This window comes from Etheostoma cragini, chromosome 5 (genome assembly GCF_013103735.1).
Source record: "Etheostoma cragini isolate CJK2018 chromosome 5, CSU_Ecrag_1.0, whole genome shotgun sequence".
Classification (NCBI taxonomy): Eukaryota; Metazoa; Chordata; class Actinopteri; order Perciformes; family Percidae; genus Etheostoma; species Etheostoma cragini.
Genome location: NC_048411.1, coordinates 10,583,468 through 10,611,369, shown reverse-complemented (window position 1 = coordinate 10,611,369; position 27,902 = coordinate 10,583,468). Strand labels below are relative to the sequence as shown.

At 38.7% G+C, this 27,902-nt stretch overlaps 1 protein-coding gene and 1 long non-coding RNA gene across 7 annotated transcripts in view; one reads left to right on the top strand and one right to left on the bottom strand.

Moving 5' to 3' along the window:
* Positions 1 to 27,902, bottom strand: part of ntrk2a (neurotrophic tyrosine kinase, receptor, type 2a) — an 88,842-nt gene that overhangs the window by 56,159 nt on the left and 4,781 nt on the right. For 3 of the 6 annotated variants that reach the window (XR_004656556.1, XM_034871099.1, XM_034871100.1), the window contains exons 3-14: positions 26,998 to 27,069; positions 25,423 to 25,491; positions 24,466 to 24,614; positions 15,224 to 15,357; positions 14,489 to 14,621; positions 14,269 to 14,340; positions 13,887 to 14,114; positions 13,510 to 13,536; positions 13,144 to 13,152; positions 12,800 to 12,811; positions 12,126 to 12,169; positions 11,759 to 11,858 (exon numbers count right to left, since the gene is read on the bottom strand). Coding sequence is in view for 5 of the 6 variants with exons in the window: in XM_034871099.1 (XP_034726990.1) it covers positions 11,759 to 11,858; positions 12,126 to 12,169; positions 12,800 to 12,811; positions 13,144 to 13,152; positions 13,510 to 13,536; positions 13,887 to 14,114; positions 14,269 to 14,340; positions 14,489 to 14,621; positions 15,224 to 15,357; positions 24,466 to 24,614; positions 25,423 to 25,491; positions 26,998 to 27,069 (1,049 nt within the window). In the remaining variant the exon portion in view is untranslated. The remainder of the gene's footprint in view (positions 1 to 11,758; positions 11,859 to 12,125; positions 12,170 to 12,799; positions 12,812 to 13,143; positions 13,153 to 13,509; positions 13,537 to 13,886; positions 14,115 to 14,268; positions 14,341 to 14,488; positions 14,622 to 15,223; positions 15,358 to 24,465; positions 24,615 to 25,422; positions 25,492 to 26,997; positions 27,070 to 27,902) is intronic. The other 3 variants (XM_034871101.1, XM_034871102.1, XM_034871103.1) reach the window with 3 other exon arrangements.
* Positions 3,947 to 25,972, top strand: LOC117944384. Its single transcript, XR_004656564.1, has 3 exons — positions 3,947 to 3,957; positions 9,155 to 9,156; positions 25,851 to 25,972. It is a non-coding gene; the product is annotated as an uncharacterized LOC117944384 (long non-coding RNA).

The window sequence follows — 27,902 nt, the reverse complement described above, 5'->3', positions numbered from 1 at the left end:
TATGGTACATTCAAACATGATTTCTTATTAAATTAAACTAAACTTAAATAATGCAACTGTCTCTGCTGGCAGCTACAGACATGATGTACATGTAAACACAGTATAAATGTCTGCCTACGCAACTAGGTGTGTTCTCATCTGACTTGGTCTCTGGTCTGATGACTTTAGACTCAAACCAGAGAACTCAACTTTGATTTTAACACCAATGACTTCACTTACCCCTATCCTGGCCTCTTTGTACTGGCTACCAGTTAAATTCAGAATCCAGTTCAAGACTCTTGTAATTACCTACACAGCCATCCTTTGGCCACGCACCGGTTTACATAAGTGATCTGCTGCACCCTTATGTTGTCAGCAGATCTTTGAGGTCCTCAGATTAGGGCTTACTGGCTGTTCCTCAGACTAAGCTGAAAACAAAAGGTGACAGAGCTTTTGAAACATTTGCTCTTTGACTGTGGAACACGTTGCCACATGCTTTAAGAGTTACTTCATCTGTTGAAATCTAAAAGAAAAAAAGAAAGAAGCTAAAGACGCATCTTTTAAGTCGGGCGTTCATTTATCCACATGCTTTTGTGTTTTACTACAATTTATTGTGATTTATTGTGCATTTAATGACTATTGTTCTGTTTTTATGTTTGCATTTATTTAGCCGGTGAAGCCCTTTGTGACTGTCTGTGATAAGTGCTAAACAAAAAAACTTACTTAGGTACTTAATTTCGACTTGAAATCACTTGATATCTTCCACAAGCCCAAAAAGTAAAAAATTAGCAAGGAATCAACTCTTAATGTTTTAAGGATCTGATGACAGCCATGATGAAGTGGTGGAAAAACAACTTAATGACCCAAGAACTTTACTTAAGTACAGTATTGATGTAGTTGTACGTTACTTGAATAGCTCCATTTGATCTAACTTTATACTTCTACTCTGATGCATTTCAAAGGGAAATTTTGAAATTTTACTGCACTAAACTAAAGCTTTAGTTACTTTGCACATACTTAATGCATGTGCAAAGTAACTATTATTAGTAATAGTAGTAGTAGTAATAGTTATCTATACAAAATCATCGGCTCGTCTGATTTTAAGGGTAAATCTGCGGGTTGTGACCAAACAATACGCTGTCCCATAACGATGCAGTGTTTCAGCCTTTTCAGCAAGGTAAAGTATGGATCTCATGTAAATCTTTGCATTTTTTCTTATTCTTAACTTTTGTTGCAAATGTTAAAAACTGAAGCCAAATAGATTCATTATTTGATCAAAACTAGATTCACATTTGATGACATTCTGTCAAACTCCAAGGCAAACCTGATCATTAGTTTTTTTTTAAATGTTATAAATTGTGGAAAATAGAACATTCAAAATGGCATTACATTTGGTTGGGTTCATAATGACTTGTTTAGGACTTGAAACACAATGTTTAGGACTTGCAGGATTTGGGACCTTATAGCTAAGACATGAGACTAGAGAATAGAGACGACATAACAAAATCAATGACTTTTGTCCTTTCTCTGACAAACATCTCAAATGCTTTCATGCACAGTGTAAGTGTCTCGTCACTACATTTGATTCAGTATGTTTTGTTTCTTCATAACCATTAAACTCAACACTGACACTTTATGATAATTTTGGGTAAATGTCTTTTTGATAGCCAAAGGTTTTTATTTCATTGTTTTTTTTTTATTGTTATCATTATTACGGTTATGATTGTTATCTTTGAACTGTCTTCCTCTTTTCTCTCTATATCGTGTTCTTCTTGCTAAAAATGGATGCTGGAAATTTCAATTTCCTTATGGGAGACATCCCAAAAGGATTAATAAAGAGAGGTCTAAGTCTAAAGCTCCATTGTGTGATGAAAAAAACCATCTAGCTGAAGGCTTCATCTGTGATAATATACTGTTTAAGACTTTGCCTGTACACTGGCTTGCATAGGTTTACACACCCATGCTAAAGTTGATTAAAAACAGGAATAAAAAAACATCTTCTGGAAATTGATCTTAATGCGCTAATAAAAAAAAAAAAAGGAATATCCAATCTTTTAAGGACACCAATTTTCTTTGTGAATGTATAATGTATTGTAAATAAATAAAATCTCTTCCTTAAATTACAGGGGGCATAAGTATACACACCCCTATGCTAAATTCCCATAGAAGCAGGCACATATTTATTATTAAAGGCCAGTTATTTCATAGATCCAGGATACTGTGCATCTTGACACAGTTCCCTTGGCCTTTGGAATTAAATAAGTCCAACGTCCTCACACACCCTTCACCATACACAGATATAGGCATGGGGAACTTTCCATAAAATCATCTCTCAAAGCAAATCAAACCAGCTATTAAACTAACTGAAATAACACCATGCCAATCTCTATGTATGGTGAAGGGTGTGTGATGATGGGGGGTTATTTTAATTCCAAAGGCCAAGGGAACTTTATCAGGGTGCATAGTATCCTGATCCATGAAATAAGTGGCCTTTAAAATTTAAATGTGCCTGCCTCTATGGGAATTTAACATAGGGGTGTTTATAGTTATGCCCCCTGAATTTTAATGAAGAACATTTATTTATGTAAAATACGTTATTCATTCCCAAAGAAATTGGTGTCCTTAAAAGGATATATTTAGAATTAAGAAATTAAGATCAATTTCTTTTATTCCTCTTTTTAATCAACTTAAGCATGGATGTATAAATGTATGCAAGCCACTCTATGTGCTAACCAACAGCCTCCATATAAACATTGGCAGCACCTGATTGTGTTTCAGAGAAAATTAGTTTTCTCTTCTCACAGATTAAATCCTTATCTTGGTTTGGTGGATGGCTGAGTTAAGTGGTGTTTAGAGGGAACAGTCACATCAACGGTATTAGAGTACTGCCAGAAGAATTTCAGGACACACTTGAGCAACAGTGGCATAATGTTTTTTTAATAAAATGCTTTCCAACAATTAAATATGAGCTCTTATTGTGGCAAATTCTGTTGATGTTACTGTGGCAATTACGTGAGAGTCAAACCATTCTTTCGAGTTTGGTCTGTGCTCAGCCATTTGAAAATAACATTAAGGAAAATGATTTCAATTAATAAAGTAGAGCTGCCGCCAGAACAACCTCACATCCCAGACAGTATCTGTAATGTCCTAAATATGTAGATACATATGTAGTTAGTGTGTGTGCTGAGTAAGCTTAGGTTTCCTTATGTGACTATTAAAAGTCCCTTTATGTTCTCTGATATGTATGGTGGTTGTCAATGTGGAAATCAAACAAGGTCACATTGAACATTTGAAAGTGCTTCCATTTGGAAGTGGAGAATAATCAAATAAAAAGCCTTCGTATTTCAAAATAGAAACAAATTATAACTACTCAGTTGCTCTGTAATAATTTTCATCTGGTCCCTTAACATATTGTATATAAAATGTTCTGCAATCCCAGTTTCAACCATTTAATTTTTTACTGTTCTGTAAAGGTCAGGCCAACCAATAAAAGAAAAGAAATTATGTACAGCTGCACAATGGACTCGCCTGACTAAGATGGGTGTCAGAAAAGAGCCTTTGGGCCCTGGTGAGGGTCTGTAACCCCCAGCCAAAAACAGTGTGCACGTTGTTCAGCCCGTTTCATCCCTCAGTCATCGACCCCCACACAGACAGGAGGAAGGTCTGCGTTCACACACACAATTTAGCCAATGCAGCACCTGTGTGTGTGTGTGTGTGTGTGTGCATGCTTTAGAACGTAAACGTGATGAAACTATTTGTTTTGTTCCTCTGATTCAATACTTTGTTGCCTCAGCTCTTCATTCCATGACCAATGCTGCTCTCTCTCTCTATCTATCTCGCTCTCTCTTTCTCTCGCTGCCTCTGGCTCACTGGCTTGTTAAGAACGGTCAACATGAAAGCTATGTTAACAAACACCAACCCAAATTGTAACGTTTTATACCTATAAGTAGAGAGGTGACTTTTTCAAGCCTCAGAATTGTTTGTCAATATTTTACATTCTTTTATTGTTAAAAAAATGTTGGGGTTGATTTTGCAAGTGTATCACAATTAAGCACCATAGATCTGCAGTCGTGGCCTAAAGGTTAAAGAAGCAAGCTTGTGACCGGGTGGTCGTCGATTCAATCCACAGACCAACAGGATAAAATCTGGGTGGGGAAAGTGAAACAGCAGCGCTTGTCCCTCCTTCATTGCCACCACTGAGGTGCCCTTGAGACCGCTGGAGCTGCTCAGTGGTCAGGGCAGCTTCCAGGTATGAATGTGTAACTGTGTGAATGTGACAGGTCATCGTTGCAAATGAGAATTTGTTCTCACTCGACTTAACTAGATAAATAATGCATTGCTGGTGCTTATACAGATTGTTTAGATTTGGTCCGAAAGACACAACATATTGTTGGAAATGTAATACAGAGGACGGGAACTTACTTGTATCCTATGGTCTAGTGATAAGGTCCAGGATTCCTTTCAGCCCAAGATTATTTGTTTATTTGGGAGATGGGTCAAACTTGGGCGGGATGAATAACACACTAGTTTAATAATAGCCAGACAGATTATTTAAGAGGGTGGAGGAATGAAGGGGTGACGTCAATTCAGGAGTGGGCTTGTGAGATGGCCAGGGTGGCTGCTTTTGGAAAATAGTCATGTAAACGGTATGCCAGATTGGATATCGAAAGTACCTGGGCTTTCTGTAAGGGCTGCTAAGAAGCTTTGTGCTGGGGAGAGACGTGAATGATGGGCTTTTGGTGTTGTCATTGATACAAACTGTATGTGTTTATGGTTTGTCTATTTTGTTAATATTTTTCTTGATTTTTCTCTTGATTGGTGGTAGGGGGGTGGAGGTTGTTCATGTTGCAAGTATGTTTTTTTTTTCTATTAAACAAATTTTTAAATGTTGCTGCAACGTCAAAAAACTATCCAATCAAGAAGACACCATGTCTGTCAGCAGTAAAGACCCAAGACAAAATTTGGGGTTAAAAACTAAAAGTGCGCCTGGGTCTTGACATATAGTAAAAACTTATTTAGTTTTTCAAGATAAGAACAGACCAAAAATCATTGCACTAAAAACAATCACTTATAAAGTGCAACGTGTAGAGAAAGAAAAGCTGCAGTCAGGGAAGCTCACAGACAAAGTGTTTAGGCAACGTTTCACTTTGGAAAAGAGCACTTTCCATTTTCAGAGCACTTCAAACAATCACTGCCCTTAGGGTTTGCCATAGGCATTTAGTCTTTCTTCCCCCCAACGATAAAACCTGCAAACAAACAAATCTGTTCCTTAAGAAACATGATCCAGGACACCAAGTGAATTAATAAACGCCAATAAGATCCAGGGCCATTGTCTATGTTCCATACCCAGAGGGTCACTTGGGGCTTGTGCCTATTCTAGCATGTACTAAACAGGAAGCATGTCACAGGTTAACAGGTTCTAGCTTTATTTAGTTAATTAAAAAATGAAATCATTACAGTATATTTGTATCATTCTATATTATTATTCCATTTTCTAGGTCCCGTTGACTTAATCTTCCCACGTTAAATATGTCTGTTGGCCCAACACTTTGGTCTAGACTGAAATATTGACGACTATAAGATGGATTGGCATGAAATATCGTACAAACATTCATGACTCGATGAATCTTACTGACTTTCGTGATTGGCATATTTGTATTTTATTGAAACATGTTGACAACTATCGGATGGATTGACATGGAATTTTTTACAAGCATTCTTGCAGCTAACAACAAGCTAACATTCTCTTCAGCCTCTGTGTTTATTGCTTATATGCGTACACGTTAATTAAAACATATGCGTGCTCTATATCAACATGTTAGCATAATCACTCTAAGCCTGTTACCTTGCTGATGTTGGCATTAAACTTAAAGCACCGCTGTGCATAAGGCACTAGTCTGGCTATAGACCCTGTGGGTCTGCGCATGCAAGATGTTCTCGCATGATGATAGTCCTGTTTTATGAGGATTTATTACACTAAACAATCTATTCTACGCTTCCGGTCGTAGTTGTAGCGCTCTGCCATTAGCCTCCACAGGGAAGCTAACGTTAGTTTAGCTAACACTTAATTTGGCTAATAGCTGATAGCTTGATTCAGTCTAAAATAATGTTAACTTACCTAAACAATGGGAAAATAAGGATACAGCTAAATTAAGACTTTACATTAATAACAATAAAGACGAGTATTAATTGATTGTATTTTAAATGAGCACAAGTAAAGTAAAACTCACATTTTATATAGTTATATAGTTTAACGGTTATTTTCAGGTTTAATTTTCAGGGTCTTTTAAAGTGTCAAAAACTAAAATATTAATGATTTGTCCGGTGATGGTCTCTCCGATGTTTATTTAGTACAAAAATATGCCGGCAGTTGTGCTGCTTGGCTGTCAAATGTTTCAACGCATGCGTGGTACAAATAGTGTAGGGAAACCATTAATGTGCATGCACATATCGGATTGTACAGGCAGCACAGATCGCGTACCAACAGATCCCTTTGTCTTGTCCTACAAAACTCTTTTTTCTGTTCAACATCATGAGTCAGCCTTTTCTAAGTTTAATTTTGGCTTAACACAAAGAAACCATACATAATAAAATACAGAGAAACATTTGATCAAATATTAGACTAAGGAGAGAAATTGACCAGATACTCTTACTACAGTGGTGCCGATCAATGGTTGGTGAAGGAGAGGCTAAATATCTTGATTTTCCCCTGGTGACGGGCGGCATTTTAAGTCATAAATCCCGCCCACTCCATGTTAGAGTATTGGACATGTGCCAAACAAAAAAAAAAAAAAGTAGACCTTGGATGGTTTCTGTCATTTTAGGTAGTTCTTATCATGCTGATGTTTTTTCATTTGTTTATATTTCTTTCTTCTTTTTTTTATGGGTTATTTGATGCTATAAAAACGGGGTGAAACGTCATGATCAACAGCCGCGATTGACTCACGATTGGTCGGCAGGTGTATAGACGGAACTTTTATATCGCGGCGCCACCGCCCATCACAACTGCACGGACTCTGGCACTAGTCTAAACACAGAACTATAGATTTTTTCAGTTTGTGGTTTAACTCATTCAGTTTTTGCTTCCTTTGCATACGTTTTGTGGGTGAGCTGCTTTCGTCAAACACAAAAGCTGCTTTTCTGCGAGGAGAGGAAGAGAAAACTGAGATGGGTGAGGAGGACTAGGTGGTGGGTACACTGAGCATGCTCTGTTTGGGCCAGAATGATGTTTTGCTGACCTTGAGGGTGTCATATTGATCAATCAGCAGTGAGGAGCTGTGTGTGAATAAAAGGAGGAAGAGAGGAGAGGAAAAGAAGGAGGCGTGTAACTCCACTAAACAAGGAGAAAACTGAAACCTGCACTAATGATGAATCATTGATAAGTGGACAAGAGAGGACTCTCTACTTCCATCTCTCTCTTCCTCTCTGTTTTATTTTCCTTTTGGCCTGGCTCAGTTTTTAACATCTGCTTTCTAGCTCTTCATCCACCATATTTTTTCTCCTCTATACTTTCTTTCCATCTCTTTCTCTCTCTGTCCTCGCTGGCTTTCTCTCTGCTTTTTCTCACTCTCTTGTCAAATGTCAACGTTAGCATTTGCTCTTTCTTCCTCTTCCTCAGTCTCTCACTTTCTCCACTTTACGTTTTCTTTTTCACTTTCAATCACTTGTTTTTTCCTGTCTTGACATTTCCGTCTTGTTCCTGAATGAGAACTCAGGTTTATGTTGACGCTTTCCTCCCTACAGTTGCTTCGAGGGCACAAACATATATAGATGCTGCTGAAGTGCATCCTTCCCTCTCTGCCTGCACCGTCCGATCTGTTTTCTTATCCAGTGTAAGTTTTGTGAATGGGTTCAGGCTTTCAAAAGGCCTACTAAAGCCAGCCTGCTACAACTCTTTCTGTTTCACTAAGTCTCTTTCAAAAAGACTTCCTAAATATATAAAACGTCTAAAACATATTTCACTCATCCATGAACTTAAGTGTAAATAACAGCTGCTGGCACTTGAACTTCACAAGATGACCTTCCTTGTGAGCCAATTTATGGCAAAGGGGATCGAGGATACAACTCCAAATGAAATGCAGCCTTGGTGTGATGTTTTGGGCCCACACTCAGGCGGTGTAGCTGCTTCCTCCTAATTGGAAGGTTGTATTGATCAAATAGTTTTAGCCTAATTTGTTATCAAGTTGTATTTTAAACGATTCTGCTCACTATAAAGTACGATAAATTTAAGCCTCTCCGGTTTAAATCCAAATACTTTAATACTTACTTTTAAGCTGCTTACCAATTATGTGGTTTCTCCTCGTATATTGATTAAAGCAACATAACTATTTTACAGTTTCTCTCTACGGTTTTGGTTGATTCACACTGCTGTCTGCACCGTTATTTCCTGCTGCAGCAGCTGTTTTCTGTCATACAGGCAAAGTTAACCATTAGCTTATGAACATAGTGGAGCATTTAGCAGCTAACAAGCCAGATGTTTCCATCTCTTCGTGACTAAAACAGAGTTAAAAGGAGGTTTTCTAACATGTTCGAAATTACTTTGTAAGGTGATGGGATGTCTGTACAGCTTGTTGTGCAAGAGACCAAACAATCCAATATTTCAAGTTTAAAAAACGCAAAGACAGACAAGATTTCCAGTCTTTTTGCTAGGTAAATCTGCATTCACTCATTCAACACAATCACCACCCATGTGAATAATCTTACATCTACCAACACAAGAACACACACAACTACTTTATATACACTACATAAAAATATCCATCATGTCAGTGTCAAGACACAGCAAGGAGATTGTGAGAAACAACCTGTACCAAATGTTGCCCATGCGTTATTGATGAGAGAGGAGCACAATAATGCAGTCAATATAAATAATGTAAACCAGCCACAGCTTTTAACTGCCAGAAAGAGGTGGCAGCGATTCATCCAGAGTCAGCGAAGCAAGTTGTGTTTTCCTCATGCACACCTGTTCAATACGGTCCAAGGCCCGACACACTCTCTTCACACTTTGTGATCACAGTTCATCATTATCGTCAGCACTAACTGTGTCCATGTTGGGGTGTGTATGTCTCTTCTTTATGATTAGATAGCCCATGATGCCATGAAAAAGTGGAGTTTGTTTTTGATTAGCGATGATAATGTAATGCCATCTGCGGTTATTGAGATAAACGTTGGTCAGCGGTCCGGTATAGGAAACATGTGGAGGTTTCAAACAAACAGCGGTATGCAACTGTTGCTGTGGATTACTCTAAGGCTGGGCAATATTCCGTTCCGTGACGCCATGTTACATCCTGCCACGATCTGCGGTGCACAACTACGTCCTGCTGTGCCTTTTAATGCCGCACAGTGCCCTGCTATGCCACAAACTACTACAAAGAACTACTACTAACTACTATTTTTTGGGACTGTTATTGCCACTCTTCATTCTAACCCCAATTGGTCATCAGAAAGTTTTTCCTCGCCACTGTCGCATTGTTGCTTGCTCTGGAGGAAACCACAAGAACTGTTAGGTCCTTGTAAATTCTGGAGTATGGTCTAGACCTGCCCTATCTGTAAAGTGTCTTGAGATAACTCTGTTATGAATTGATACTATAAATAAAATTGAATTGAATTGAAAATATCAATATGATGTTGTGATTGAGACTAGATTTTGGATTTTGAAAAATTTTAATATACCTAATAATACAAGTGTTCGTTTCCTGGTTTTAAAGGTCACATTGCAGTAAAAAGATTTAATTTACTGAACTTAACAGACTGTTCTAGTTGTTCTATTAAATGCCTCCACCCACTCTACCGGTCATCAACATTTCTGATTATTTATCAAAAATCTCATTATGTAAATAACATTTTGTTAAAGCACCAATTGTCAAACCTACAATATCGTTGTAATATTAGGTCAAGAATATCTTGATATTTGATTTCCTCCATATCGCCGAGCTCTAGATTACTCATTGCTCTTCAGCTCTGTGTCTGACTCTGCTCTTCATACTGACACCACTATTTCTCTCGCCACACACTCAATGTCAACATGCTGCAGGGCACATACATCTGGATGCATGTGGAGCATGAGAACGGGGCCGCATGGGGAGAGGAAGTCGGCAATGGAAAGAGGAAGGATGAGGGGAGCAATCAGAAGGGCAAAACGGTAGTGTGACCTAACATTCTACACATGAATGGAAGCATACACACAAATACTGAGATAGACAGAAAGAAAGAAAGATAGGGGGTGCTAAGAGGCATTAGAGAGATCATTTTCTTTAGAGCAAGCTCATTCACCTCTACTGGAGAAAGAGGAAACCACACAAAACCATACAGACAATAACACACACACACACACACACACACACACGCACACACAGACACACACACAATGTATATGCTAGCTGCTACATCTGTCTTGCACCCCTCCTCTCTGGGTGCCATAACTCAGTGACTGCCAAGCAACTATGAGTCACACACACAGGTATAGGAACAAACACTTGGTAACACAGATTTATTACATCCGTCTCTACATTTGCATTCCGTTTTTGGTTCCTTCATTTGAATTTCAAATGTGGACTTTCCCTGCATCAAATGCTAATATATAAAATAAACGTAGTTATTCGAAAAACAACTGTATGTTTAAACAGCCCAAATTGACTTCCTCAGAGTGTTGAATTCTTGGGTTGCTTCTTGTGAATGCGTTGTGCTTTTTCCACCAAACTGAACTAAACTAAAGTCAACTGAATGAAATGCACAATATACATCAAGCTAATGATTTTTTTTTTTTATCTTCTCAATTTAAATCACTTTTACAACAAAGAATAAGCCAGTGAAAATAAAAGATGAGCGTCTGTCTGCTTACAGCTCTTTAGCTGCAGATGCATTGAACATATTTACATTTGGAAAACAGCATTACTATCATTGTGTACTGTATGTCTACAAGGAAGGACTGATGGAGCTGTTGTTCAGCGGTTAGTATACAAAGCATAAGAAAATATCAGCGAAGTGTCAAGATGAGCAAAATGGAGTCAAATAAGTTCTAGTAAATCAGTATGATAAATAAGAAAAGATAGATTAGTTACACTTGTTGCCATTGGAGAAATCACACATAGCTCAGTTTAGTTGACATGCATGTTATTCTCCCAGCAGCACTAAGACCTGGTGAACCTGCTTCACACAGCAGCTGATCTCACCTGACCTGGATGGATTCATGGACACTTGATGGTTTGCATATTAAATGATATCTAGTGTGCAACCACGAACAAATCCTAAGCCCATAAATTAGTTTATATTTTTTTCACCCAAACACCATACAAACATGAAGGTATCCCATCTTAGATTAGGCCCCAGATTATCACATTTTGAGATAAAATAATCAATGCAAGGAAGATGCCCAATGGGTTCCCTGTAATGTGTAGAAGTCTGAGGCTGTAGTTACACTAATGTGTTAAGGAGCTACATGCATGGGCTCCAATGCTATGGCACAGCTTACATGCACCTCCTCAAAAATGTGACTAAACATTAACAAATTAGATTTAGTTGTCTCCTGCTAACTTGCGTAAAATACAAGTCAATTTGGAAGTGATATCAGGTTCCGTTTTTGGTATTTTGGGGCAAATATTTTGAAATTTGTTTTTTATGTATCCATGAAGCCATCCATGTTACACTCAGTAGCTCAAATCATTGATCTAGACATCCACAAACAACAAATCACCATAATTAGTTTTCAATTTATTCTATGTTGTTCATCCTCTCCCACATAATTGAAATCACCAGTGCAGATAAAAGTCGAGAGTCTTACCTTTGATGCCAAACTTGGAGTTTCCTCCAAACTTGAGAACAACCAACATTAGAAGGAAACCAGTGAAGGCGACAGCAGCAATGCCCACCACCACGTACACCTGCACAATAAGAAGACCATGAGTTGTAAACCTCACATACTGTAGAGACACAATATACAAAACACAACACAACACCATAAGGTATGGACCAGGCAGATTTTCCAAAGTACTGCTGATGAGTACATTCAGTTACTTCTAACATGAAAAAATAGATCCAACTCAGGTATTTCTTGACCAAATAAATATATAAACCAACAAAAAACTGGCACAAACCGTCACCAACTGACTGCGGCAGTCAGCAAAGGTCAACAGTAATACGTGACTTACAGCAACTCTGTCTTCAGGAGGGTCTACAGGGTCAGGGGGGGCCCCTGTTGAGAGAGAGAGAGAGAGACTCAAGTGATTTGTGGTTGAGGGGACTGTCTTGTATGTAATAGTAACATAAACGTTCATACATTTTAAATCAATATGATTTATTGTGCATCTGCGTCTGTCAAACAATGAACAGCTTGTTAAGTGGGTGAATTCAGTTCAAAGCTTTTAGTATTTTTCACTTTGTTAATTGACCCTTCACTAAACCCCTCATCAGCACAGTATTTGCCCAAAGACAGCCTAGCAGCTCTGGGCACTGTAAAAGCCTGTCGAGCTTTGGATTTCTCTGTATGTTGATGTGCTTTACACAGGGCTGTAGTAAGAGTGATACTTTTCCAAAACCAAAAGATAAAAATTAAACGGTTTGCAAATGTTGGTGGTCAGCCTACTACTATCTACAGATACCCAAACCCAGCCATATTTCCTCCAGCATTTCACACATTATTGTGTGGGGTTACAGATTGTTTTATAAAGCCTCAATAACTGTGTAGTATTTGGCCACAGTTTAAAAGCCATTCCTGCCTGCTTCGATACCAGAGACCAGAGTCCTGCAAACTCGGTGTTATTATCTGAAATACTTTTAGCAACGTTTGTGACTGGGAATGAGCAGAAGAACGGCGTGGCAGTACCTGTGGTTAGATCTGCAGGAGGGAGAAGGTGTTGGACAAACGGCAAGAAAGAAAAGAGACAACAGAGACAAATTAGGTCCCAAGCATTACAACATACTTAAGTTGTAAATTATTTGACATGCACTTCACAAAAAATGTCAGTCATGCCTGTTTTCTAGACTTGTTTCAAAACCATATCCTTTACACAAACACAATACACAAACCAACAAACAACATATATTTAACATAGAAATGAGCATAATTTAACATCAGGAAGAAATTATAGCAACATCAGGGCCACAGTATGGGAAAGAGACATAACAACCCTAATCCCTAGCTGCAAGGATGTGTAGGTGTGTACGCACCCTCAGCAACTTGAGAGAAAAAAGAGAAAGAGAAATATTTCTAAAATGTAATTTGTTTAATTAATGAGGATGAAAATTTGATAAGATGTTAAACAGAAAAAAAAACTTGATTAAAAAACACCGAGTATGTTTACATGCACACTAATATTCCACTATTATTCAGAATATGACAACTTTAACATGTTATTTTCGTTAGCCATATAAACAGCTTAGTTGCAACATTCTCTTTTTCGGAATAGGGGTGGAAAATGATGTGCATATGTACGTATTGACTGACACCATGAACAAGCTATGAATTTTAATAACATGTGTTAACACTTTTACATTTGATAAAAATGTGTAGTAATTAATATCTATTTCACTCACCATAATAGTACGGCTCCTTGTCTGTTCCTGCCAACAGATTACATTGAATTAAATATTGACATTCACCAAACATTTTATGGATATCATCTGCACACTATTAAAGCTATATTTGAGAATTGGACATACATGTTAGCATGATATAGACAGGGGGTAGACAGGTTGCCTTTTTAAAGTTCAATAAAGTTTTTAGTGCTTTATTCCAATGTTTTTACCCTTATTGATACTGTTTTACTAAATTAATGTTAATTGTTAATTACTAAAAAGAATCAGTAGCCGCATCCCTAGATTAATCTTCTGTCAAACAACTGAGCATTTCACCATTTTTTATTAATTTAACACTATATAATGAAAGCAAAAGTTTGATTGTCACTTCTCACCATCCCAGGGCTTGTGCATGAAGTGAGCCTGCACCTCCTTTTGGTCCGTTCCATATTCGTTTGTAGCCACGAGCGTGTAGCGGCCATTGTTAAGGTGTGTGGGGCTGTCTAGCTGCAGGCAGCCGTGGTACTCTCTCTCCGTGACGTCATGGATCATGGTCATGATGTAGACCCCCTCAGTCACCGCTTTGCCATCCAGAAACCATTGTAGCTGCGGCGTCGGGTTTCCTAGAAAGGTTATGAACAACGATACAAGAGACTCTGTAATTTCTTCGCTAATGTAGTCACTGCTGTGATTAATATGATGGGATTAAATTATAATGTGACAATATTTAATATTTAAGCCATCCCTAATAAGAGAAAATGTGAATGTCTGTCCTACCTGCCACACTGAAGGGGATGCACCAGTGGTGGTCAGGGATTGCATCACTCAGTTTAGTGATTTTGGGAGGAACTGAGTGTAGTAGAGAGAATAGCAAGTTTAAGAGCAACAGTGTAAGATACAAACAGTAAATACAGAAAGTAAATAAAATAAGTAAAAAGAGCAATTCAGAGGTAAAACTAGTGAAGCATGCAAAAGCACAGTTGTCTATTGCACTGACAGAGTATATCCAGCAGCAGCGAGGACTCTTTCTCTCCAACAATGTTCTCAGCTGTGCAGCTGATCTTGCTGTTGTGGTCCAGCGATGACAGGTTGGACAGTCGAAGCCACGAAATCTGTCCCGATGTCTCAATCTGAGCAAGTACACACATCCATATATCAGCACGGAGATTCTGCTATTTTCTATAATGTACAGCTTGAATAATGATCGGGATATTTGGCAAAGCATGAGACGCATTGGTTATAGCCAATCATACCTGTGACATCATCACAATTATGTCTCTTTAAATCAAATAAGGCAAAATAAATTAAAATAAATCCATGACAGTATCTGTTGCGCAGGCGGTCTGAATCATAGTTAAACACTGTGTTTCAGTGGGATTTAGTGTAAGTATAGCATCATTTAGAATTAAGTTAATATCTTGAAGCAATCATTTAGTTCAGGGGGAGCTTTACTATTTTGATTGCCAAATGCAAATTTTGCATGTATCTGATGACATAGCTGAACTCCAATACCAAATTTCTGTGAAGCATTTAAGATTGCACCATTTCTTCTATTTTCATTACTGATTTTTATTTTCATTTTTCTTTAGTTTTTCTTATGCCTGAAAAACTCAATACAATACAATTGTTTCACCTCTAAAACATTCATATTTAAGGCAAGCAATATAATATATTTGATATGATATGCATTATCCAAACATATGTGAGTTTCTTTTTCCGTGTGTGGCCTTACCTCATAGTTGGAGACCAACACCATGTTCCATATCAGCTCAGGTGAGGGCACCCCAGAGGTCGTGCAGGACAAGTCCATGTGGTTCCCCTCCCTAAGTCTCACTTTGGATGGGCTCAACATTGCCTTGGGAACCTCTACATACAACCATGTTTGGGGAAAGAGGAGAAGAGAAAGAAAAGCAAACTTAGGATTCACAGCCAACTCTTGTCTTTTCAGTTGAAACACAAGGCACGTAACAACCTCGACAATACGAGTGGAAGAGCAAGCAAACACACACCCACTACACACAAAAAGACGTAGAATTCAATCTCCTTTCTCTCTCTCTCTCTCTCTCTCTCTCTCTCTCTCTCTCTCTCTCTCTCTCACTTCCATTTACAGCACACTCACCCCAATCAAATAGTCCGACAAAGAGACAGAGTTCAAACACAGGGATGGTCACACTGATTACTAGTGCATGTCTTCAGCAGCCCAAGTACTAAATTGATTGGACACAATCTGAAGTCTCATGCACAGCAAAGACACTGGTGTGCGTGTGCGTGTGCGTGTGCGTGTGAGTGCATGTGTGCGTGCGTGTGTGTATACAATGCTGACCAGGAGGTGACCTGAGTATGACCAATCAGACTCAGTCAGAGTCTTGCCACCCTCATCTCCTGTCCAATAAAAGAAGAAATAACAGAAGTGAAGAAGAGAACAAATAGATTAGGACAGGAGAAAAAGAAGACAAGGAGACAAGACGAGAACCTAAAGAACAAGAACAACAAAAGAAGAAAGGAAGATGAGAACAAAGAAGAAAATGAAAATAAGAGACAAGATAAACCAGAAGAGTAGAAAAAGGAAAGATGAGAACCAAATGAGTAAGAGAAACAGGAAGATAAAAAGAACAAAAAGTAAAGAGGGAAACAAAGACAAGGAGACAAGACAAGAACCAAGAGAACAGAAGCAGAGAAAGACAGGATACATGATGAGATGAGAGAAGTGAAGAAGATAGAGAAGAAACGGTGAGAAGAAAAAGAAAAGAAGCTGAGACAAGATAAGAACCAAGAGAAGAGTAGACAAAAAAAGGAGAACAAAAAAAAGAGGGGAGAAGAAATGGGTGTCGACAGCTCCTGCAGATAAAACTGGACAGATTCCTTATCAAACCCTTGCCTTCCCGCCACCCTCCCTTCCTCTTCCACCTCTTCTGTCCGGCAGCAGAATGCTTATCACCAGGGCAACCCACTTATCGCTACGGCAACCTACTCCATCTCTGTGAGACACACTAAAAACCAGTAATTTCAGTGGTGGCAGGCCAGCTACCATATCAGTACTACATATCTTAACAGGCTCTCAGTAAATCAGCTTTCTACTGACACTGCAGGCATCTGCAGGTCACACACACACACACACACACACACACACACACGCACAGACAGATACACCCTACAGCGTATAGAAGTCTGAATAAAACGTCTGGAAACTTCTGTTTTGATTGCAGTGACTGCAGGTGTCATGACCTGTCAGTACATAGTTATACAAATTATTTTCATGTTCAATTATTTACGAGTGCAGCTTTGGTAGTCCAACCACCCGTGACATCCTGTGTGATTGTAATCCTTTAGTGGCTTGAATGTGTTCAGAATCAACAAGTAGGATTGAAGAGGAATTTACCGTAATTAGCATGGCAGACCAGCCTGTGTCTGTGATAACACATGAGTCATTACATGGAAAGATTTCACTATTATGTTCTTCAATATTTGGCATGTGCTACAGCCCACCTGCAGCCAGTTGCAAACATATGGAAAATAGAAGCAGTCAATTGTCTGCAAAGGGTGGGACAACTAATGCACAACATCAAGGAATCAGAAACTTTGCACTGCATTCGTTTGATTTAGTTTTTTGACAACAATCCAAACTCAAGGCATTCAGCGGTCTTCACCACTGGAGGAAATTGACTTTGTTGTCATTGAGTTGGTTTCGTTGACATGCAAGCTCAGAAGCTGTTTTATCTAAAGCATTTAATACTAGAACAGCCAGTTTTGGATGTATATGTGAAATAACTTTCCTGAATAATAAAAATGCAATCCTGCTGGTACCTGAATTTTCCTAAAAGAGTCTTTATTTTCATTTCAAATTGTTTTATACACATTACACAAAAAGCAAAGAAAACACATTCCCTTTTACCCTATTTTGGCCATACACGGTCATATTGACCACTTGGATTTTTGGGGTATTGTTTTTAATCTTTTGCGTGATTGAAGATGCATATTGGTTGCTTAGTAACTATCATTGTATCTGTCATAGAAATGTCACAAGGGGTCTGGAGTAACAAGTGTGGGCATCATCGATGTTTTGAATCAGAAGGCAAGCGCCTGGGGCTCGCTCTGTTTGAGGCGCGATACACGTAGATGGCTGTCTACGTGTTCATATAACTTTATAAATCCCCGAACTGGCTGGAATCATTGCACACATCCTCTCCAAGGAGTCACCAGCTGTAAAATTGCCCGGAGAAAGACGAAAAAAGGGCAGCGGCACACACAGCAGACGCCAAAACAGAAGCAGCTAAGGTCATAAATGTTCCTATAAGATACTTTTAGGGGTTATTTTCGTGTTATAAGTTAAGTTGAATACATTTCCATTCCATATTTTTGGGATATGAATGTAGCCTATGGAATAATTATGATTTACTATGCCATGACATGAATTATTGAAACACATATTAGGCCTACTACTCAAATGTATAATGAAACTCGTTTAAATGTACATTTCGGTGTTATTTAGTTATTCTAAAGATTGGGTTAGGGTTAACACAATACATGCATTAATGTCACAATTAGGTATTTATCATGAGAGATTATAATATGTAGTATACTGTATATAGTTTGGAATCTAGCAGTCAAAATGATCGCTCACGACAATTCTAGTAGTTAAAACATCTCAGTGGACTTAAAGTTTGAAATTATTTTGCCAGACCACCATTTTCAAAGTCAGTAACAAACTTCTTTGCTTAACTTTGAGCCAACATAGACAATGGATGAAATCATAACAGCTAGTGAGCTCACATGTCAACAAATTCTCCATATTCAGGCCAAGTTAGCCTCTCTGCCTCCTTGTGGTTTTTTTGGAGCCGTGGGTCTGTAAGTGACACAATGGACCAGTCTAAGACATGGTATCTCCTTGTTTAATAGGACGCTACATATCCTCATACAACAGTTTGTATGATATCTTACAAAAAGTTGCACATCTTACTATGTCATAATAAATAATTGGAAATAATGCACTTGTACCAGGATAATATTATTTATAAGGGGCTCTATTCAATTTTAAAAGATGTGAAAATCTTACTTCAAATCTGACAATTCTGTTTTCCTGTTTCGGCGCTTTCTTTCCTCGACTAACATTACTTTGTGGGAATGTAGTGCACGAGCACCAGCTTATTTGCACTTTCTCTAATTGTTTCTCTTACTTTGTATTACCATATGTCATTTCTGACCTTTTTCAAACCTTCTTTTCTATGAACAATGATTTTTACAGGCCGTGTATTGGACAAGATTCTAACAATGGAAACCTCACCCTATCAAACCCAGAAGAATGAATGTGTGTAGAATACATTACATTACTTTAGCACTCAGTATATGTCAGTCCTTGACACTCCTTAAATTCAGATAACCTTCATTCAGCAGGAGCATGTGCCATGAATGGGTTGTGAATTACAAGCACAGCATCGGGCTCACAGCTCATTTTTAAAAGCTAACCATCCGCTCTGGATTGAAACCTCTGCACAATGCACCCCAACATACTTCAGCGTCATTGTTGGAGGTGTTATTGTTGTCAGCTCTTGTTATGGGCCACAATAGGCAAGACCACATGGTGTTCAGAGAAGTGGTCACAGTTATTATGTTAAGGCTCCAGCCTATCCACCACGGAAGTGTGGTGATTTCTGATCAGAGGCAGAAGCAGGCGAGAAATCTTTCACAAAATACACAACTAGGGCAGAAGGAAATGTGCTGAAAAGGCGCACATCATAAAACATCTGTATTTTTCTGTTGTTCGTGCACAGTGGAGACTGTCAATACATTATGAGGGATTCATTTGTGCTCAAAGAAGGCACAAAGGAAGGAGAATGGGAGGCAGGACTGGATGAGCAGACTCAAAAGACACAATGTAAACTTACGTCAGTCAAGTTGACTGACTATGACGTCTGACCACTTATTTTCCTCAAATCCGTCAAGACCTGCCATGTCTGTATTTGTTGCTCTTTTTTCTATTATTTTATCTTAAATAGTGCTACGTATCAGTTATTGTGACAAGTGATTTTATATTTATAACTATACTGAAACTAACATTTAAACATATTACTCATGTTTCACTTTGGTTTTAAGCTATTTTCTTATGTGTAAATGTATATGCACAGTATATACGGTGTATATATAAGATAAATATAACTAGCTATTTTGGTGTCTGATCAGCTCAACCATATCTCCAAACTAGAACGTCAATGTGGGACACTTTTGAAAAAACATGGAGGGTTCAGTTCCATAATTTCTTTATATCCAATGCCACTATTTTATTAAACTCTGACTTTCTACAATAGCATTACAAAGCAAGTACTGTGGTTAGATACATATTTTATTATGGCAAATACATTAAGGCAAATGTATGGTTTCTTCAGGCCACTAAAAAAACATTAACGGTTGATTTAAAAAAAAGAAAAAAGTTAAATGAATGAAAGGTAGACATGCCCATCCATTATCACGACCTCCACCCTGTTACTCACCAACTCTCTTAAGGACACACTGCTTCCTGCAAGTGCATTGGACGTAAATCGTGAGGCGCGTAAATGTCTAACATGGACATAATTCTTTAGGATACTGAGCTGGTTCAGCTATGCATCCTTCTTGTCATGTGATGGATCACTGCTAAATTACATAAAAAACTGCACTGTATTCCATCTTTTCCACTTTTACTCCCCATTCCCACATAGGAATAGCATCTACCGCCCACAGACACAGGAGCCACCTGGTTTTTTAGTCTGTGTCTACGGACTGCATTTGTGTTAGACATACTAAATGCAACTGTAAGAGCAAACTACACCAAAGGCATTCCTATCTTACTCCAAAAGATATTTCAAGTGATTCCACTGTTGCAGACTACTTCTAATTAATAATAATAATAGAGTCGGGGCGTGCTACCATTATCTCAATCGTTTTCATGTAAGGTGGTCATACAACTCAGTCCAACTCAGTCTTTTTTCCGTCTTGACGTTCCAACAAAATCAAACGCTTTTGATATTATCGTGAGTTTTAAGTCTTGGTAGTGAAGTTAAACTATGTTAATGTAGTCAAAAACCAAATGGTGTGTTCCCTCCAGCACCAAACATGAAGCAGCAAACGTCTAGAGCCAGTGTTGTTCATGGTTACCATGGCGCCACGCTAAGCTAAACCAGAAAATGTCTAAGAAAAACTGGGAAACTTCTGGTTCCCGACCTTGTTGAAGTTCCATTCTGGTTCCCTGTGGGGGCGATCATGGGCGAGTGCAGAATGAATGGAGGTCTACGGAGCTGTACCCCTTGAAATCCACTTCTCTCAGGATATAATATTTTGTCTACTCTAGTAATTTGAATGTTGCGTTCAAAAGGGAAGGCAAAGAAAACACACACTGCTAGGTTTTAGACTTTATTTAAGTGTTTTTTGTTCTAATAAGCCTTTTAAAATGCCAATGGCGCCATACACATTGTACGGCCAGAGACACTGACACAAAAAGCTCTGAGTCACTTCCTTTGTTCACTCGAGGCATGGACAACATACAGTAGCTGACAGGTTAGGCTCTCCCTGTCAGTACACGTGCTTATGTTTTAAAGACCACGCTGAAATATTCACACACACACACTTTGGATGCCATCAAGTGGGATCTCTGGTCGTAATCAGTCCTTCACTGACCAATCAGCATTCATTAGCAGAATGTTAGCATGTTATGGGCGTGGTATGTAAGAAATCGAAAGGTGCATTCAACTTTTGACCTATAATCCATGTTGAAATTGTAAAAACTACAATCAAATCTGAGATTCCTCAACAACAAATAGTGGAGAGAGACAACTTTAGTTGTCTAACTCCATAGACTCCATTTGTTTTCCACTCGCCCGCGATTACCCCCTGTGGAACTCTGGTGGAACTGCCGCCAAACTAGGTACAATGGGGCTAAATAGGAAGGGAACAGGCTCTCTGTAGACAGGCTCTGGCTAAAGAGGGAAAGTTGTGATTTTTAACCCTTCTGAAGTGAAGTTTTACCGATAGATTCCTTATGCCACCAGCTAATGCGCTAGCTAGCTTGGTTAAATCTTTTAAAAACAAAATCATTTGTATTCTAGCAATTTGTGATCCTACAAGATCCTTTAACGTTAGATGTGGGATGGTTGTCTTTAGATGTGAGATGGTGTCAGAAGGAAATTTGAGAGCAGTAGAAATAATACTTGAACAATAATTAAAGAAAAGAGTAATGAAACCTGATAGGCAGTTATTCCAGCGAGACAAATGGAAAGACCGAAAGACAGAGAGGGAGACAAATGAAGACGGATGAAGACAGAGGGTACCAGCGCTGGGATGTGACCAGCAGAGGTCCGGCAATCCATCTGCTGTCATTTCCATTACACATGGGAAGAAAAGTACCGTTGCTTGTGAAAGCTGGTTTTGAATATTAACATTTTGGGTCATTTAGCAGATAGATTGTAGCCACATAAACCTAAGGTGTAATTGATGTGATGGCACAGAACCCTAAATGTCTTGGTTTTCACATTAATGAGCATGACCATTATGCTATTTTATTATAAATAGTTGTTGAAGGGAATTAAACATGTGGTAAATTAAGTTATTTTATTAACAAACAACTGAGTGGGAGTGTTTTAATACCTGCAGCTGTTTGAACACCAACATTTTGCTGAGTGACACAGCCCACTTATTATCAAGCATGGGGCTGCAGTTACATCAGAGCACCATTTTTGTTGTAGTGTTTTGTATAGGTCAGCAGTGGGATGTCTGTGTTTGCCAGCCTTTTCGAGGGCAGTAAACACAGAGAGAAACCAAATGAGAGACATATGCGGGTGGCCTAAGAGATCAGTGTCAGCCCGAGGGCATCGTTGGGCACTTCCTCTGCTTTGTGCCTTCCTCATATGTCACTCAGAAATGTTCGCACAGACAGCAGCACAGAACGCCAGACATGCAAACAGACAGAGAGATGGAAAATGAGTAATAAAGAGGAGGAACAACATTCTGAGAGAAAAGATGGATAGAATAGACACAGAGAGCAAAAGGCCAGCAGTTTGGACTTTTGGTGTATCCTTCTTATCCCTGGGGCATTATTTGTCACCCCTGCTCCACCATGTCCTCCTCCTCATATGTCACACTGCCTGGGGGTCCCCTGCCCACTTCTCCAGGGGCCCTTCTGCTGCCAAAAATAACCTCTGCTAATGGAAGGGAAGCAGAAGGGACGGATCAATAGGAGTTATCAATGAGATTGTTAGCTTCCTGCATGCTAACTTATTGTTTGTGTCCTATGTGGGCCCAACTGCTCTGAGCTATTTTTGAACAGATGACAAAAAATACTTTTAGACTCACTTGTTACATTTGATAACATTTCAATTGAGTCCTATAAAGCTTTTCTGACTGCTTGTATTGCGTGTTTTATAAATTCATAACAGACATGAAGATTCTGTTATGTTCTCACTTTAAAGTAACAAACTGGAACTGACAGGATTTATTGCCCCAAATGACTTTCTGCCTTAATTTGTTTGCTCGGGTTGAACTCAAGCGCTTAATTATTATCAAATCTCACTTTTAGCCAGATTTTTCAGTTTGTAAAAACCTACAAATCCAGGCTGAGTCTGGACAGACACGTTAAGCTGTATTCTAAGAGTAGAGTCCACAGATAGATTCTTGAAAATGAAGGGGGAAAGAAAGCATTAGTTAACTGCTGGCATTTATACATTCAAGCTTGATAAACACTCCCGTAAGCAAGTACTTAAAAGGATTGTGGTTTTTGGTCTGTGGAAGTCTGTGTAGGAGTGACCTCAAACTTGCTGGTTAGCTTGACATTACACTTGCATTGTAAATATGAACTGTTGCACTTGTACTGCGAATACAATGGTGTGGTATGTAGGAACATTATTCCCTATGGTAAAACTAAACATTGTTTCTCATTAAGTTTTCCCAATTAAATTTGTGGAAAATGTCTTTTATTTCTCATATAATTGTGACTATTGCTGTTGCATTTGAGTAGTGCAGCTTTCTCTAAGTCAAGAACAAATGTCTTCCTAGATGACCGCGGCATTATAATTCAGAGAAAAACGGGAATGAAATGTGCTGCGTGACAGCAGGTCATCAGGGCAATAGGACATAGTGCAGATGGTCTTTTTAACACTTCATTTTATGTGATTTATGCAGTGAATTTCTCCGCTAAGCATCTTCAAAACTCACTGATGTCATCTGTGTAGATCGACACAAACACTCCCACTCAGTGTAATTTGTTTCTGCTTCTATAATGTCCTGCACAGTGACATTTCTACACCTACGTGCAAATGTGCCAGATGACTGTAACTAGTCTATAAGATGGCATAACCTCTCACACACAAACACTCATCTGCAGGTCACACATTCCACTCTCCTCCATCTGGTGGCTAAGCTATGCATCATACGCGATGGCCTTTTAATGACACTGCCGAAACCATACTACATTTTTCTCTATAAATGCAGGTCTCTGACTGTTCATGCATGTGTTCATTTTGTAATTTGTTTGCTTGTTCATGTGTAAGACAGTAAGCTTTTTTCACTGCTTAGAAATTACAATAGACAGGCTAAGCAGGGTAAAATACAAGCAGCAAGTAAAATACAGTGTGTGCAGCATTCTCGTTTTACCCTGTTAAAGTTCACATCTACCAGCTGGTAGAAATGACTGATTACTGAAGTGGTTGTAGATAATGCATGAATTGTGTTCTCAATACAGTTATTCTCATAGGTTTTAAAAAAAACAAAAGAGTATGGGTCCTGCATTTAAACACATGCACATTTATACACACAAATATAAAAATGTGTCAGACACATGGAAAAAACACATGAAAACAGACAATCAAAGCAAACATTTGGAAAAATCTTTTACTGTTTACCCACCAGGTGGTTCAACAATTTTCACTCTGCTAAGGCTTGTGAATGTCTTTTCCAGCTTGTTACTCTGTGTGTGTGTGTGTGTGTGTGTGTGTGCGTGGGGCGTGTCCTCACCACAGTTCGGTAGTGTCAGCCTGGACAGCAGCTTGCGTCCTCCTCCATCCTCAATGCAGCGCAGCTCCTGAGTGTCTGCTTCCTCTCCTAACAACAGCTTGATCCACATGTTCTCACAGGAGCAGTGCAGAGGGTTCCCTGTCAGGATCCTACACACACACACACACACAAATACACTCACAATGTCACATGAACCTTCTTCCTTTATTGACAGGTGTCATCACACTTTAACCCTGCCCCGCTGTTTAATTAGCCCACTTAGCCAATCTCAGATCCAACCCCGTTGCCTAACTCTAAATAAAAATAAAAATAATTTCCCAAGATCACAGGCGGCAGTAATATCACATCAGAAATATATAGGTGACATCACAGATGCTGTTCATTTAAAGACTCTGACAGTAACTGGAAGGCAGCCACCCAGTAACAACGCTTTCTGACAAGCTTTTCCTGTTGTCACTTAGTGTAGTGGAACGAAAAATCCCCCTGCCTCCCCATAGGCCACCATTGTAAAAGAGGCACCTGTAAAATTATGACAGGGCCCCTCGAGCTGCAAACAAGGTCGGTTATGACTTATGATTCTGAATTTATAATCCATGGGGTTTTTATATTTAAAAAGAAAACTTTCCTCGAGCCGAGACAGCAAATGAAAATCTGTGATGTTACCACAAAGTAAAGTCTATGGGCCGAGCAGTACTCGCAGGAGGAGCCAGTGGGAGAAACACTACTGCCGATATTCACTGGGCCACATGTAACTGAAGTAAACCCGGAAGCTTAGAACTTATTTTGGCGTATGCCCCACTGAGCAACTGTCATAGGAATAAATTGGGCTCCGCCTTGAATGCTGTCTCCAGGTTCTATAATACATCCATGCTGGGAGGTAAACCAGAGGGAGAGCCAGAAACAGATATACAGACACAGAGATAGACAGACTGATAGAGAAGGTTAAACTGAACTCACAGATAAGAGATGTTAAGGTGTTTGAATATCCTCCAGGACAGCGATGACAGGTTGTTATCTTTCAGGTTCCTGGGAATTACAGTAAGTCAAACGTCAGGGAAGGAGATTGTGTTTGTAAAATTACACAAAATATTAGGTTGGTGTTACAGAAAATAACAGCAAATTTGTACATGCAACAATAAGCCTTAAGTATTTTTATCATAAGAAATAAGTGGTACATTTGATGAAAATAACTATCAATCTGTAATTCTGTTCAGTCTGAACACAAATTGGTCACTGGATGTTTTTTCTCTTCAAATTCTCTCTTGATTATGTTACTAATAAGCCTTTTTTACATTTCATTTCAGGTTAGTCAATTTTAATAATAAATAACGCAATAAATACATTGAAAAATAGCTATACATTTCAGAAAATAATATTGTAACTAGGGGTGGCACGGTTCACAAAACCCAAGGTTCGGTTCGTATCATGGTTTTAGGGGCACTATTTTTGGTTCTTGTTATTTTTTTTCTATTAATCTTTAAAACTCCAGAAATATACTTAATAGCTTAGCATAGCTTAATTATCCACAATATAGGATACAGTATTAAAAAATTAAGGATATCATGTAATCATGCCCAAACTGAATTTAACTTGACTTTCACTCCAATATTGGGACGTTCTCTGAGGAAAGCTAGGTCAGATGTTGATACAAGCTTTTCATTTCTTTAGCAAAAAAGGAGAATGTGTTTTACCGTCTACAGGAACTTATGTGCCTTTTTAGCACACAAAGATTGAAATATTAGAGAATATCAAGTGAAACAACTTCCATTTATTAAACTGCCAACTTCAGTGAAGCTCTTACAAAAATTGTATCCTATAAAAGAAAAAGAGAGGAACTCTTAAAGCTCTGCTAAGTTAGAATACGTTAAACATTAACAAAAAAAAGATTTTTTTGTATAGTTCTTTAAAAATAAAAATTAAACTTCTTTTAGGGGAGAATAAAACTACTCTGGGCTGATTTTTACCTTACCATAAAGCCACAGGATGCTGAAAATGTTGGTATAATGTGAAAATGGCTGGTGGATTTAAGACAAAAAATAATAATGAATTGATTGAATCAAATTCGAACATGTCTGTCAGTGGCTTTTTGATCTGTACATTGTTAATTAATGTCCTATCCTGGCCTGGGACACATTCATACGGCTTGATAAAGGGCATCAGTCCCGCCCGCTGCAGAGAGCCGACAGGATGGAAACAGAAGCCGACGACTTTAGAGTGAGAAATAGTTCCAGTACATGGATGTTAAAATAGAAACAGGTTGGCAGGACGGTCTGGAAGGTTTTACACCATCTTTCGCTGAATGTTTTGAACACACTGTCTGAGGTCACACACGTGCACAAGGCTACATTGCGCATGTGTTTAACCGTGTGACGCACACACGCTCGTAACCGAGACAAGCAAACCAAACGGTTCAGATGATTTATCATGAACCGTGCCCCCCCTAATTGTAACCACTTCGTCCTCTACTGAATCAGCACAGTGGCTGTCATGTCAATAGAAAGCAAGGAACAGATAGAATGATTTTATACTTACAGGTACTGTATCTTGATATTGTTTTGAAAAGCCAGCTTCGAAACATAGGTTAGCCTGCTGTTGGTCACCGTTCTAGGGCAAAAACCAACAGAGTCATCATAAAGAAAACGATTAACAACAACTGCAACATCAGCACCAGCAAAAACCTGACTTCAGAATCAGGTTCCTGATCAGCTCCGTAAAGTCTAAAAAGATATATGTCATAGCAGTTTCTAATAGGTCACACTAGAGGTGTATACACACCAGAAAGGTTACCATCTGGCAACCCAAATTCGGTTCTTTTATTGCCTTATCACTAATCCTAGATTTAGGGATCTCAATACCGACATCGGGAGGTATTAGAATCGTTTTATACATATAGGTTGATAGCATGTGGTTATAACTGCAGGCAAGGTTTTTGTTCACGTTGAAAGAAACCAAGTATCACCAGTTGGACAACAGTTATGTTAAAAAGCCCAAAAAACAAACACACACACACACACACACACAAACCTGCAGGAAGTTGCAACATTGTTGTTTTATAAGTGAATTGAGAGAGTTTATTTCTGTCAAAGTTGTGCAACGGTATGAGACGCGAGGTGCAAAGTGGCGGTTGGAAATGAAAACGCTGTTTTTGGCTGGGGGTTACATGCCCACGCGGGGCCCAAAGGCTCTTTGTTGACCCCCCACAATCGTAGGCCTGTCGCAATATGCAATGATTCAATTAATCACATGATTCACAAAACTGAGTTTGATCATTTTTAAATGGAAATTAACGCAGCTGGAATAATTTCCTTTTTATTTATTGTTTTTGATTGTTTTGTTCATTTATTATGGATATTTAAAATGTATTCCAGTTCCAGTGATAAATATTCTTTAGAAATAAAAAGGGAAAAGGCAAACTGCATTGTTATGCCATTATCATT